The sequence below is a fragment of the Carcharodon carcharias genome, chromosome 21 (assembly GCF_017639515.1).
Source record: "Carcharodon carcharias isolate sCarCar2 chromosome 21, sCarCar2.pri, whole genome shotgun sequence".
NCBI classification, from domain to species: Eukaryota; Metazoa; Chordata; class Chondrichthyes; order Lamniformes; family Lamnidae; genus Carcharodon; species Carcharodon carcharias.
The window spans coordinates 13,584,038-13,596,983 of record NC_054487.1 but is presented as its reverse complement, the minus strand read 5'-3'; the positions used below and the strand labels follow the sequence as shown (position 1 = coordinate 13,596,983).

At 43.3% G+C, this 12,946-nt stretch overlaps 1 protein-coding gene across 12 annotated transcripts in view; it reads left to right on the top strand.

Moving 5' to 3' along the window:
* LOC121293089 overlaps positions 1-12,946 on the top strand; it is a 219,927-nt gene that overhangs the window by 61,104 nt on the left and 145,877 nt on the right. For all 12 annotated transcript variants that reach the window (XM_041215688.1, XM_041215699.1, XM_041215693.1 and 9 more), the window contains 5 exons: positions 802-1,020; positions 3,171-3,290; positions 5,184-5,378; positions 7,066-7,164; positions 10,088-10,270. In XM_041215688.1, the coding sequence (XP_041071622.1) occupies positions 802-1,020; positions 3,171-3,290; positions 5,184-5,378; positions 7,066-7,164; positions 10,088-10,270 (816 nt within the window). The remainder of the gene's footprint in view (positions 1-801; positions 1,021-3,170; positions 3,291-5,183; positions 5,379-7,065; positions 7,165-10,087; positions 10,271-12,946) is intronic.

The following is a 12,946-nucleotide window of genomic DNA, read 5'->3' as shown; positions in this document are numbered from 1 at the left end:
ATGCGCGGGAGATGGGCCGGACACGGTTGAGGGCCCTGTCAACGACCGTGGGTGGAAAACCTCGGTTAAGGAAGAAGGAGGACATGTCAGAGGAACTGTTTTTGAATGTAGCATCATCGGAACAGATGCGACGGAGGCGAAGGAACTGAGAGAATGGGATGGAGTCCTTACAGGAAGTGGGGTGTGAGGAGCTGTAGTCGAGATAGCTGTGGGTGTCGGTGGGTTTGTAATGGATATTGGTGGACAGTCTATCACCAGAGATTGAGACAGAGAGGTCAAGGAAGGGAAGGGAAGTGTCAGAGATGGACCACGTGAAAATGATGGAGGGGTGGAGATTGGAAGCAAAATTAATAAATTTTTCCAAGTCCTGACGAGAGCATGAAGCAGCACCGAAATATTATCTTATTATTGATGTTGACTGAGGGATAAATATTAGCTCAGCCACCGTGGAGATTAGCCACCCTAATCTTCTTTGAACTAGTGCCATGAGATATTTTACATCATCTTAGTATCTCCTCCTGGGGCTCAGGATCATAATTTGTTTTTTAATGCTTCTGTGAATATAAGTTGTTGTTGAGCATCAGCCTAGATTATGTGTTTGTATCTCAACTGAGACTTGAACCCACAACCTTCTGACTCAGAGACATGATAGCCATCACTGAGCCAAGTACACCTCCAATAACATGAGGGACGAGGATTATGCACAGTATCTTCTCCATATTTGAAGTAATGAGTGAATCATGGACACTCCACAGAAATGGACGTCCACTAACTAGTGCCTACTTTTTTATTTACACGCAGGAATCCAATTCAGGGTGGAGTCACTATCTGTGGAATCCCAGGATGATCACATCTCCCTTGGCTGTGGAACTGATCCCGATCGACACAAGCAGTTCACACTGTCAGAAAAACACTTGAACATCACCGCCTTTTACCTCTCTAATTGCACGGATGCCTGGGTCCATTTCCACTCTGGCCCTAACGTGCCGAACACGAGATTCAAAATCTATTATGAAATGGGTGGGTTTTGTTTAACTCTTTGTTTATAACCATCTTCTGTCTCTCTCTAACCTTATCAAAGATAAGCTGAGATTCAGGGCTTCACATTAAAACAACATTGTAAACCAAGGGAATTTCAGACTGACTGGATTGTGTTGACATGTCACGTCCCATATTAAGAACATTGCACATAATTGTCAGTTAAATAATCTACCTAGACTATCGAGTGAGCAAAGAGGAGAGACCAGGATACATAATGCTAAGCTAAATGTATGAAACCCTAAATGGAGAAAAATTAATCGGAAGTGAAGCAAGGATGAAAAATGTGACTGTATAAATCAAGCAAGGATAAGGAGGAACACTAGTGTGGATTTAGGACCATGTGGAAAGATGTTAAAAGACATAAACATAGAAATAAATATAGAGTACAATAATAGAGGACAGTCAGAGAGGAAGTGACTCTTTAAAAGTTTCAATCTAGGCCAGTACTGAGGGGATAATGTTGAAACCATTCCCACATTATACAGTTACTTAATTCATTTCATTTATGTATCCTCTGCCTGAAGGCAGGTACTTAACTCATTGTCTGCTGATGCCTCATCCTGAGCCATTTTTTTGTCAGTGGTAGTTTGCCATTCCCTTCCACTCTCAGGAGCTGGGCTAGGAGGCAGGTCTCCTCGGCTAGAACACGAATCAAACCTGTGCCATTGGTGTTGGTATTATTCTAAACCACATGCTAGCAACCTACCAACTGAGCTAACTGGCCCCCTGTCAAGTATCCACATATAAATGACATTCTCTCCTCAATCACGATAATATTTAATAATTAACCCGCTCTTTGTTATGTCTTTGAAAGTGTTCCACTAGCCCTCTAATGAAGCATTGTTGAACAAACGCCCTCCCCAATTAATTTTAGCGGCCAGCCTGAGGGATTAGCTGGACACTGGGGATGGAGGATGTTTAAGATGTCTCCAGTGTGAAGTCCATTTTCAAAAAGGATGCAAAAGCAGAGCAGCTTACTGCAGGCTATCGGCTCAGAGTAAAATAAAAAATGGAATCAGGCATAAATCCTATGATCTGCCGGTAAGATTATAACTCAGTAAAACACCCCAACATTTGAGTTAGAAGATGAAGACCTCATCTGACCAATCTGCTTGTCATATGTAAGGAGGTGACTTCCCAAATGGCTAGTGGAAAGTCCAGTGGATGGACTGGGAATGTTTTCTTTGGAACAGAGGAGACTGGGGGGAGATTTAATTGAGGGATTGAAAATTAAGAGAGGCCTGGATAGAGTGGATAGGAAGAACCTACCTTGTCAAACAGATCAATATCCAGGAGTCACAGATTGAAAGTAATTGAGAGAGGATTTGGGGGGAGTTGAGGAGAAATTTTTAACACCAGAGGATGGTGTTGATCTGGAACTCACTGTCTAAAAGGCTATAGAGGCAGAAACACTTATCACATTTAAAAAATACTTAAACATTCACTTGAAATGGTATAACCTACAGACCAAGAGCAGGAATATGAGTTAGGCGCGAACGATATTTTTTGGCTGCGACAGACATGATGGGCTGAATGTCTGCCTTCTGTGCTGTAAATTTCTGGGCCCCTCTTTCTCTCTCTCTCTCTTTTAAAATAGAGAGGAGACAGTCTTCTGTGTTTGTGCTCTATTTCACTATTGATGCCTTAATGTTACACAGCAGAGCCCAGCATCACTGACGACCTACGCCAGGCAGGGGGAAAGGAGCACATGGAGGTCACTCTCCTGAAACTTAACCATCTAGGTTGAATGTGATTTTAATTCCAGCTCAACAACGGAAATCTTCATTCAGCTGCATATCCTAGTGAAAGCATTAGGGGAGACACTGACCTTGAGTGATGTACATTCACTTGTACATTGAACATCTTTCCCCATTTTCATTATACTTCATTCCCCAATTGATTTCAATGTGTGACTGAAATAATTGTGTCTGTTTTATACCATTGGCCAATTGTCAGAATTGTTCCCATCATCGGTTTTGATGACATGTGGAGTCTTGTTTCCTTGAATCTGTGTTTGTAATGGGAGGGGGAAGGGAAAGTTTCACCCTGTGTTAGGGTCGAACAATTTCCACATCCACCCCTTTACTGTGTTAACACACTAATATTCCTGTGTGTCCTTCATTTTGCAGTGCCAGGCCTCTGTCAGAACCTGAGTTGTGATGTAAACGCAGTATGTAGCACAGATAGCTCCGGGTACCTGGCATGTACCTGCAGGCCAGGTTGGAGGAGATCACGTGGCAGATGTTATGGTAAGGCTACCCCAGCACATGTATTTATCTCCACAGAAGCCAGTTTTACACTGAAACAGTTTCTGTTTGGATTCTGATGGACCTGCAGCTGGACTTCCCTTCCTTCATAAGGTCAGAAGTGGGGATGTTTGCTGATGATTGCACAATGTTCAGCACCTTTTGCTGCGACTCAGATACTGAAGCAGTCCATGTCCAAATGCAGCAAGACCTGGATGGACTTCAGCAACAGTGTATACCATCTGCAAGACGCATTGCAGAAACTCAGCAACGCTCCCTAGACAGCACCTTCCAAACCCACAACCGCTATCACCTAGAAGGACAAGGGCAGCAGGTACATGGAACATCACCACCTGGAAGCTTCCCTTCAAACCACCCACCATCCTGACTTAGGAATTTATCACCATTCCTTCACTGTCACTGGGTCAAAATCCTGGAACTCTGTCCCTAACAGCACTGCGGGTGTACCGACACAACTGGGAATGCAGTGGTTCAAGAAGGCAGCTCACTGCCACCTTCTCAAGGGCAATTAGGGATGGACAATAAATGCTGGCCCAGCCAGCGAAGCCCACATCCCATAAATGAATAAAAGAAAATCCTGGATTTTGTACAGAGCCTGGACCCAAGTGTGACAGTTTTGCTCATTTAATAACTCACTCAGTCTCTATCATGAGGTCAAGGGTTCAGGGCCACTGAAGTCATTGAATGCTTAAAGTTAGTCATTCCCCCTAATTCTGTCAATAATCTTCCAATGAACACAAGATGTATGAGAATACGGAACAGACTTCAGTACACTCGGTCCACAAATCACACGGGTAGCATTGGATTCCTCCCTCTGCTGCTACCTATCTTAGCTCTGCAATCTCACTTTCCTTTTATACCCTGGTTGTTCAATATTAAAGACTTATGCATTATATTTCAAACATAACAGATCTTTGGATTGCTAAAGCCTGTATGATTAATTACTCCTGATTTCATGTTTATTTGTCTCAGCACTTTATCAAGGAGACTTTGTTAATTCCGAAAGCATGCTATTCTCTTACAATACTCTAAGGGAAGAATTTTCCCCCCCATTGGTGGGGAGGTACAGGAGTAGGTGTGTGCAGGTATGCCTCCATTCCACACTCCCGATTGGGGGCGTGCGACCATCTTACATGGGCGTGCCAATTAAGGCCTGCCCAGTGTGACATCCACCAGGCAGCGCCATGCAGTCCCTTTGCAGGATGGGGGTGGATTTTCTAAGCTGGGAGTGTGCATGCGCGAAAGAACGCACTCATCTCCCTGAGGCTAAGTGCTGCCTCAGGGAGATCAGCGCCAAATTCAAAAATGGTTAATGCACAAACATAAAATTTCCCTGACATGTCCCCTCATGCGATACTGTCACATGAGTTGGGACATATCCATCACTTTTATTCAAACTTTTAAAAATATTTTAAAAACCTTCATGACACCTCATCCTGCCCGTGGATGAGGTTTGATGCTTTTTCTGAAGCCCGCCAGGGCTCCCGGCCTCCCCACCAACCTTAAGGTTGGGCATTCAGGTCCATTAACTACTTAAATTACTTTTTAAATGGCCTCATAGGCCATTGACTGGTCGGCGGGCACACAGCTGATTCGGCTGCGTCCCCGCCAACCTGAAAATTGAGATGATGCAGCCTGACATCATGCCGCGTCATTTTACTCATTAACGAGTGGGCCCCGGACCCCCCCCCCCCACCCCCAGCTCACCAACCTCAATATCCTGGCCTAAATAATGTTCAGGTCCTGCAGTTATACATTAATCAGTCATGATCAATGTCTGTTCTAGCCATGCATATTCTAGAATTGACGTAATGTCTGAACATAAGCCAGCCACCTACGCGTGTTATTGATTCTTTCTGGTTCACTTTTTCCCAGATCTCAGGAACATAGTACAAACTGTAACAGCCAATGTCACAGGACCCAATGTCACATTGAAATGGATCACTGTGCCAATACCAGGAACCAAGATTCTCAACTACCAAATTAATACCAACTGCACAAACCACACCAACAAGATCCTCCAATTGCAAAATTACCAGCCTGGAAATGCCACCAGTTTAGTTTTAACTGGTAAGTATTTCAGATCTCACTTAGATTTCCGTGTCCTTGGACACTGCTGAGCTCATTGTGATCTTCTTTCCACAAAGAAGAGTCAGTAATCTGCCCTGTGAAACTTGCTATAATCACTGCTGATGATGTGGTTTGAATTTTCCCAGTGTTGCCAGGTTTTTGCCTCTATTCACACTTTATTCTGTTCTCCAGGCATTGACCTTTATTGGAGTCGGAATCACTACTGCCCCTGGTTTTTGGGTCGTGTTCCTTGGCCATGAGTCCAGAGAATGAATGTTACAGGGTTTGCAAGTGTTTTACGAATGAGGACCATCATTTCTGTGTCTGATTCATGTTCTAGATTGCAGCATTCATGCAGAGAGGAGACAGGGGTCAGTTTTGTGTAAGTGGGGATGGAGACTGAGTTGAAGGGAATTGCAGAGTTAGAGGTAAAGATTGGGACTCGAGCTTTACAATGCCAAGAGGGTTAAAGCAGGGAAGTCCTAGAGATTGGACATCTAATTCAGTGACATTGACTCAAACAGGTCTCCACAGGAACCTACATCTGGTTTCCTTATCATGAGAGACCCCTGACTACCGGATTGTTTAGCTGGCTTCATTCATTTAACATCCCAATAAGCTGAGGCAGATCCTACTCAACAAGATATTGGACCATCTCAAAGAAACAGCGATGAGTTTAACAGAGACCCACACTCAGATTGGCCAGAAACCTGTGTTTATGGAGCGCCTACAACCTTGGACAGACCCAAATAGAGAAATCTCTGTCATCAAGAGATTTTGACATTTTTGGGAGAATGGAGTCAAATGCCTTCAGGACAAGCGAGTGCAGCAAAAAGCCAATATCTCCCTCCATCTCTCCAACACGGACTTCATGTGCAGTATTTGCAATTGTTTATGCATAACAAGACTTGGCCTCATGTCGCACATAAGATGACATCAACCTAGACTATAAACCAATCATTTTTTTAAAACTTGCTTAACACTCACACATTGAAGCTACAGGAGAATACATTATAACATAAACATGGTAAAATGTCCCAAGGTGCTTCACAAGAGTGTCATCAGATACAATTTGACACTGAGTCAACAAAATAATATTAGGAGAAGTGACCAAAAGGTTGGTCAAAGCGGTATGTTTTATGGAGTGTTTTAAAGGAGGAGAAAGACACAGACAGATTAATGGAAAGAATTCTAGTGCTAATGCCTGGGCAGAGGGAGATGGACTGCCAATGTTAAAGTAAGTAAAACTGAGGATGCTCATGAGGCCAGATTTAAAGGAGCACAGATATCTCAGGGAGTTGTGGCCTGGAAGAGAATATAGAGATAGGGAAGGGCGAGGCCAAGGAGGGATTTAAAAACAAGGATGTGAATTTTTAAAGAGAGGCATTACTGGATGGAGAGCCAATGTAGATCAGTGAGCAAAGAGGTGATAGGTGAATGGGATTTGGTGTGTGTTTGGATACAGACAGCAGAGTTTAGGATGGGCTCAGATTTACAGAAGGTGTAAACTGGCCAGGGGAGCAAAGACCAGAGATGGAACATTGAACCTTTCAAGTTTGCGTGGTTCAATCCCACACTGTAACACATTTGATCACTGAGATACCAGAGAATCTCAGAGGTGTGTTTATGGATATTGTTTTTCATGTTTTCTATGTTGTCTTCATGATTAATGTGGATTAAATTGCAGGTCTGGGATCCCTGTTGGTGTGCACCACTGTGATTCAGGTAAACACCTCCTCAGATGGCCTGGTGACCAGTCGGCCTTTTACCTTCAGGACCTACTCTGGTGAGCTTTTTCAGTTCTCTTGTTTTGTTACGTGCTCCGCAATATATAGTCGTGCGTCCTCAGACAGTTCACCACATTTCAAGTCAGTATTTGTGGATAACTTGGTGCAAAGCAGAATTGGACATTGAGATACAAAGTAGAAGTAACAACGGTCTCAGGAAACTAGTTAATCAGGCTAAGAGGAAAAATGCCCACTGGCTGCTTTGTAAGAGCCACATTAGAAATATAACAGGATGATCTCCTCTGAATGCTATTTCAGAATTAGCGGACTCTGGAAATAGGGGACTGAAGAAATTTTCCCTCAAGATGAGGACTTGATGCTTCTCCATATAACATTTGGAGGTACTGAGAGACTTGGACTGTTGAGTACTGACCTACAGGATATGAATATAAAATTAATGACCTTCCCATCATATCCACACAAGGTCATAGTGATTTGGAACCAACTGCTTGGTAATGCAGCATTTTCTGCTCTAATTCCAAGCTGCACAAGGAGATTGGTGGAATTTTGGTTAGAAACAGGACTGCTAAGGGTTATTAAGGGCAAGACAAATTGAGTGTTGTGCAGAACATGATTCTTGAGCTATTAGAACCATGGAAATCTCATTGCAAGGAAGACTCCTGGCCTGGGAGGTGTGATCATGACTCTGGAACATTGTATTTAACTGGGACAATCTGACATTAAACTGCAGACTGAGAAAAGCAGCAGCAACAGACAAGGCAACATCAGTATTTCAAAGACCCTTTGCTGCCAGCCTGAGCTACAGCCACGTCATTTCTGGTTGAGAGACATGTTTGTGATGTAGAATGGGAGGGCGGGTAGTTATTGTTGAGACTTTAGTGATTTACCTTGGGAGCTAGGGCAAGAAACCCTTGCAGAAACTCCTCAGGACAATCAAGTGGATTGTGTGGGCACAGTCCATGATAAGTCACATTGCAAGGGCGGTTTGACTGTGTGCAGCACATTAGTTGGGCAACCTTCATTGATGCAAAACTAGGAACTGAGGAGGGCTACAAAGATTTGGGTTTCCTGGTGTACAAATCCTAAAAGATTGTGGACAGCTACAAAAAGAAACCAAAACAGTTAATGGAATACTGACTGTAATCTCAAAGGGGACCGGAATACGAAAGGGAGGAAGTTATACTAAGCTGTGATTAGATTACACCCCAGAGTACTGTGTTCAGTTTTGGGCATCACATCTTAGGACATTTACAATGGCCTTGGAAGTGGGTACAGCGCAGATTCACTTGAATGATACTGAGCTTTAGAGGTTAGATTGCATTAACCTGGTTGAGTATAAGAGATTAGAAATAGGTAAGGGTATACCCTTGAATTAAGAGATTCGGTATCAGTAAGAGTATTTATTTGAGTATAAGACATTAGGTATTGGTAAGTGTATACCCTTCAGCATAAGACTTTCAATATCAGTAAGGTATTACCCTTGAGTATAAGAGATTGAGGGATTATCCGGAACAGGGGTCATTAGGCTGTTCAGAAGTGAATTCAGGAAACACTTTCACTGCACAAAGAGTTGCAGAAATTTTAGGATTATGTATCAAAAGGAACTTTTCATACTGAAATCGATACATTTTTATGAGGTCAGACTATCAGGGACATGGAGCAAATGGCGGGTAAACAGAATTGAGTACAGATCAATGATGATCCAATTGAATGGTGGAATTGGGGCTGATTTGGCCTACTCCTGTTCCTCTGTGCAGTACCTTCCATTCTGACCATCTGTCTATCTTCTGATTGCATGGAGCAGTGCTGTGCAGTGCAGGCATCTCCTATAGTGAAGCCAGTGGTGATTTATGTTCAGCCAGCTGGAGATATGAATGAACCACAGCAACCCAGAACCAGTTTTCCTCTGTGACCTTGAGGAAGGAGAGAGGTGTGATGAACTCTGTGTTGAAACTCACCCAGTCACTTCCAGTTAACAGTGACTGAGCTGAAGAACAGCCCAGGCCAAGATCTGAGCCCTGTTACACTGGTCAGGATGACGAGTGTCCTGTTGTTGCTGTTGGTGGGATGGTTTGAAGGCAGTTCCTCAGGCAATGTTCTTTATCATCTGATCTGTTTTGTGACTGTGCTGCAGTTAGGCTATCAACATTGTGGTTGCTGTAGCCCTTCCCAGTAACGGATGGTTTAACAGTAACAGCGCTGCAAGTGATTGTATCTTTATTAAATAATGGACACAATATGATGTAAGAACAAAAACATTCCCCCATTAATATCACAAACTGCAGTTTTAGTCCTGAAAATTTGCTAATTCAGGTAACATTAAGCTTCCCTGATAGCTCAGCTTTTATCCATCATATGTTCTAAGTGGGCTAATCTCAGCTGGAAGCGCTAAACAGGGTTAGGGAAGGGGATAATATCAGCCGGAGTTTCTCCCACCTCCTCTACTCCCTCTCTTTATCTATTCAACAGCCCCTGAGTGTTGGGCGAGGACGGGTTCAAGTTTGCCTATGATAACTCCCCATGTGTGAACAGGCTGTCATCACTCACTGGGGTAAATTCTTCACTTCACTGCCTGGTGATACTGTGAGTCATTAGGGACCTTGTCCAATGTTAATTCTACCAATGTTCATTGGAATGGGAGTTTTGTTGGGATCTATAAGGGTGGATGATCCAATCCTACCAGGTTATCACCCAGGGGCTGAAGACATTCACTTACTCCACAAGAAGTATAGCCACTGGATGAGGCTGTGGAAAGAGATTTTCAATCAACAGTGAAGTGGAACCCTCTAGAAAGGAATGAATGAAAAGAAGTTTCAGAAAAACCCTTCATTTGTTCCTGGTTTTTAAAGGGTGGTGTCTGGAAAATAACAATTTCCTTTGCAGTTATCAACACAAATTGCCATTCATGCAGCGAACTCATGGTACCTTTCAAGTTAATGGGTTTTTTGTTTTGATCTTTAGAAATGATTCCAGGCACTCTGAGTTTAACATCCATCTCCACCACCAGTTCTGTGATCTTGTGGGTCCCTCTTGGGAATGCGAGTGGTCTGAGGGACTGCAGTGTGCGTTACTACAGCATTGGGACACCCAACACTGTTCACACTGCCAGCCTCGCCTCAGGCAGTAGAGAGTCACTGATCACAGGTAAGAAATGAAGTCAAACAGCTCTCATCTATGTGAACAGACCTTGGCATTCTGTAAGATTCACAAAAAAGTGAAAAAATAACTGGTCCCTTTCAAGATCTGAGAACATCCCAAGATGCTTTACAGTCAATTAAGTTCATCTTGAAATGTTGTAATCTAGGAAATGCAGTAAACAATTTGTAAACTCCAAACTCTCACAAGGAGTGATGTGATAATGATCTGATCATCTATTTTAGTGATATAAAAACAGAAAGTGCTGGGAAAACTCAGGTCTGGCAGCATTTGTAGAGAGAGAAACAGAGTTAACGTTTCGAGTCCATCTGATCTCCAGAGCAGTTTGGTATAATTAAGTCACCAGGTTTCAATCCTGCTTCCCAATAGGAAGACTCCTCTCTGTCTACTTAATTCTCACCATGAGTTTGGCTCAGATAACGTTAGGCCCTCCCACTCTGTGGTGACCTTTGTACCCCAGTCAACCTTTCCTCTCATTAATTTCAGGATTCACATCCACACATGTTCAGATCACTGCGTAGGGACCGGGGGCCCTGGCTGAGATTATTCCCCTTTCCAGACCAGCAGCAAAATGATCAATTGTAGAAAACTGATGTACTCAACATATCCAGGGGATCGAGCTTAGGATCTTCCTGGCCTGTATGAGTGAGCCTGACTGCGTCCCCAACTGAGTTAATGGATAACCCTTTATTATGTTACTTTGGAGTCATTTTGGAAAGAAAGAATCAAGAGGTGCTTTTGGCCAAACAATTAAGAAGAATAAAAAATGTGCACATTTGGTTGGTGTTGGGTGGAAATCCTCCTTTTCATTATTCCCCGATCTGCTCCTCCACCCACTCTTCCTTCAACAGGAAGCTCTCTAGATCTCCATTGTAAATCCCAATGATCCACTTATCCTGTTCTTCCCAATTTATCTTTTAGCCTCCTGAGAGCAATGAGAAAGAGAACCAACCAAAACGTTCCACCATCATCATGTTTCTGGCTTGAATGTAGCACCTGGGATAAAATTGCGAAATGATTGCCTTTTTTATTTGCCTGTGCTGGATGGAAGTTTAAGCAACGGGCACATGATGTTATAAGCAGAAATGGTTGTCTGGTTCCCACCTGGGAGTGGACACATCAGCATTGTACTCAGTTGCAGCCTGAGAATCTCGCTGAAGGTAGTTTGCAGTTTAATTTGGCAAAATATCAAAGCACAGAAGGCCTGAGGTTTGTGAAATCTTTGCCATTTCCCCAGCGAACTGTACGTCAGTTCTGGATTCAATTACAAATAATCGGGATGTGGTGCTTTAAGTGGAAATAGCTGTATGGATTCCACCTGGGAATGGGCACATCAGCAGTGCACTGCACTGCAGCCTGAGAATCAGCCCAAAGGTAGTTTTAATGACAGTAAGTTGACCAGGAATTTCTTGAATCCCGAGGGCAGCATGCGTTTAGTCGTCTTGTTGCTGCCACAACCGATGTTAGACGTCAGAATCTGACCCTTAAACCTCCTGCACACTCGGTTGTCAATGCCTCTGGGTTTATGCCAGTTACACGCAATCTTCACATAGCAATCTGACTGGTGACAAATGAACTTCTTCCTGCATTTCTTCACAATGTCCAGCTTCAGAAGTGGCCTTAGGGCAGCTATGGTACTGGTCCTTTATTTGACTTAATTAACTTTTAATTGAAGGTTCACAGACTGATACATGTGACCTGCTTCCCTGGGCATGTCATTATTAGTTTGAATTAGAGGGAGTGCAACAGGGGTTCACCAGACTAATTTCTGGGATGGTGGGATTGTTTTATGAGGACAGATGAGGAAACTGGGCCTGTATGCTCCAGAGTTTCGAAGAATGAAGAGTGACCTCACTGAAACTTAAAACATTCTTATAGGGCGTGACAAGGTGGATGTAGATAAGATGTTTTTCCTGGCTGATGAGTTTAGAAGTGGGGGCATAATCTCAGAATAAGGGGTAAGCCATTTAAGACTGAAATGAGGAGGAATTTCTTCATTCAGAGCGTAGTGAATCTTTGGAATTCTCTACCCCTGAGGGCTGTGGAAGCTCAATCACTGAGCATGTTCAAAACGGAAATCAATAGATTTCTGGAGACTAATGCCATCAAGAGATTTGGAGATAGTGCAGGAAAGTGGCGTTGAGGAAGTTGATCAGCCATGATCTAATTGAATGGTGGAGCAAGCTCGACAGGCTGAATGACCTATTCCTGCTCCTATATTTCTATATAAATTAAAAGTGCACACGAGGGAGATCTACATTGCACTATCATCAGAGATTTCAACAAAATTGCAGCTGATTTGGAGTCAGCATGGAAGATGCGACTCGTTAGTTAAAGTTTCGCTCAAACTTCTCTCGATTCTTGTCGTCTCCCAAGCCTTGGCTGAGACAAGATGCCTGCTTATGAGCCTCTTTTAGCCAATATACAAGTTGGTTTCCAATGGTAACCCAAGACAACCCCTCCTGCAACTCTACCTGCTCCATATACGGTAATGCCTCAGTAAGCACAGGGCCAAACATCAGTTTACAAATTCAGTCCTCCTAAAAGTTCAACAGTAAAGTCACGAGTTTTCACCTGTTCAGCACAGGAGGTTTCCAGGTTCATTCTTCAGTCTGTGTCTAGTTAGATCTCAACCAGGACCAAGTTTTCCAGGTATGGCTCAGT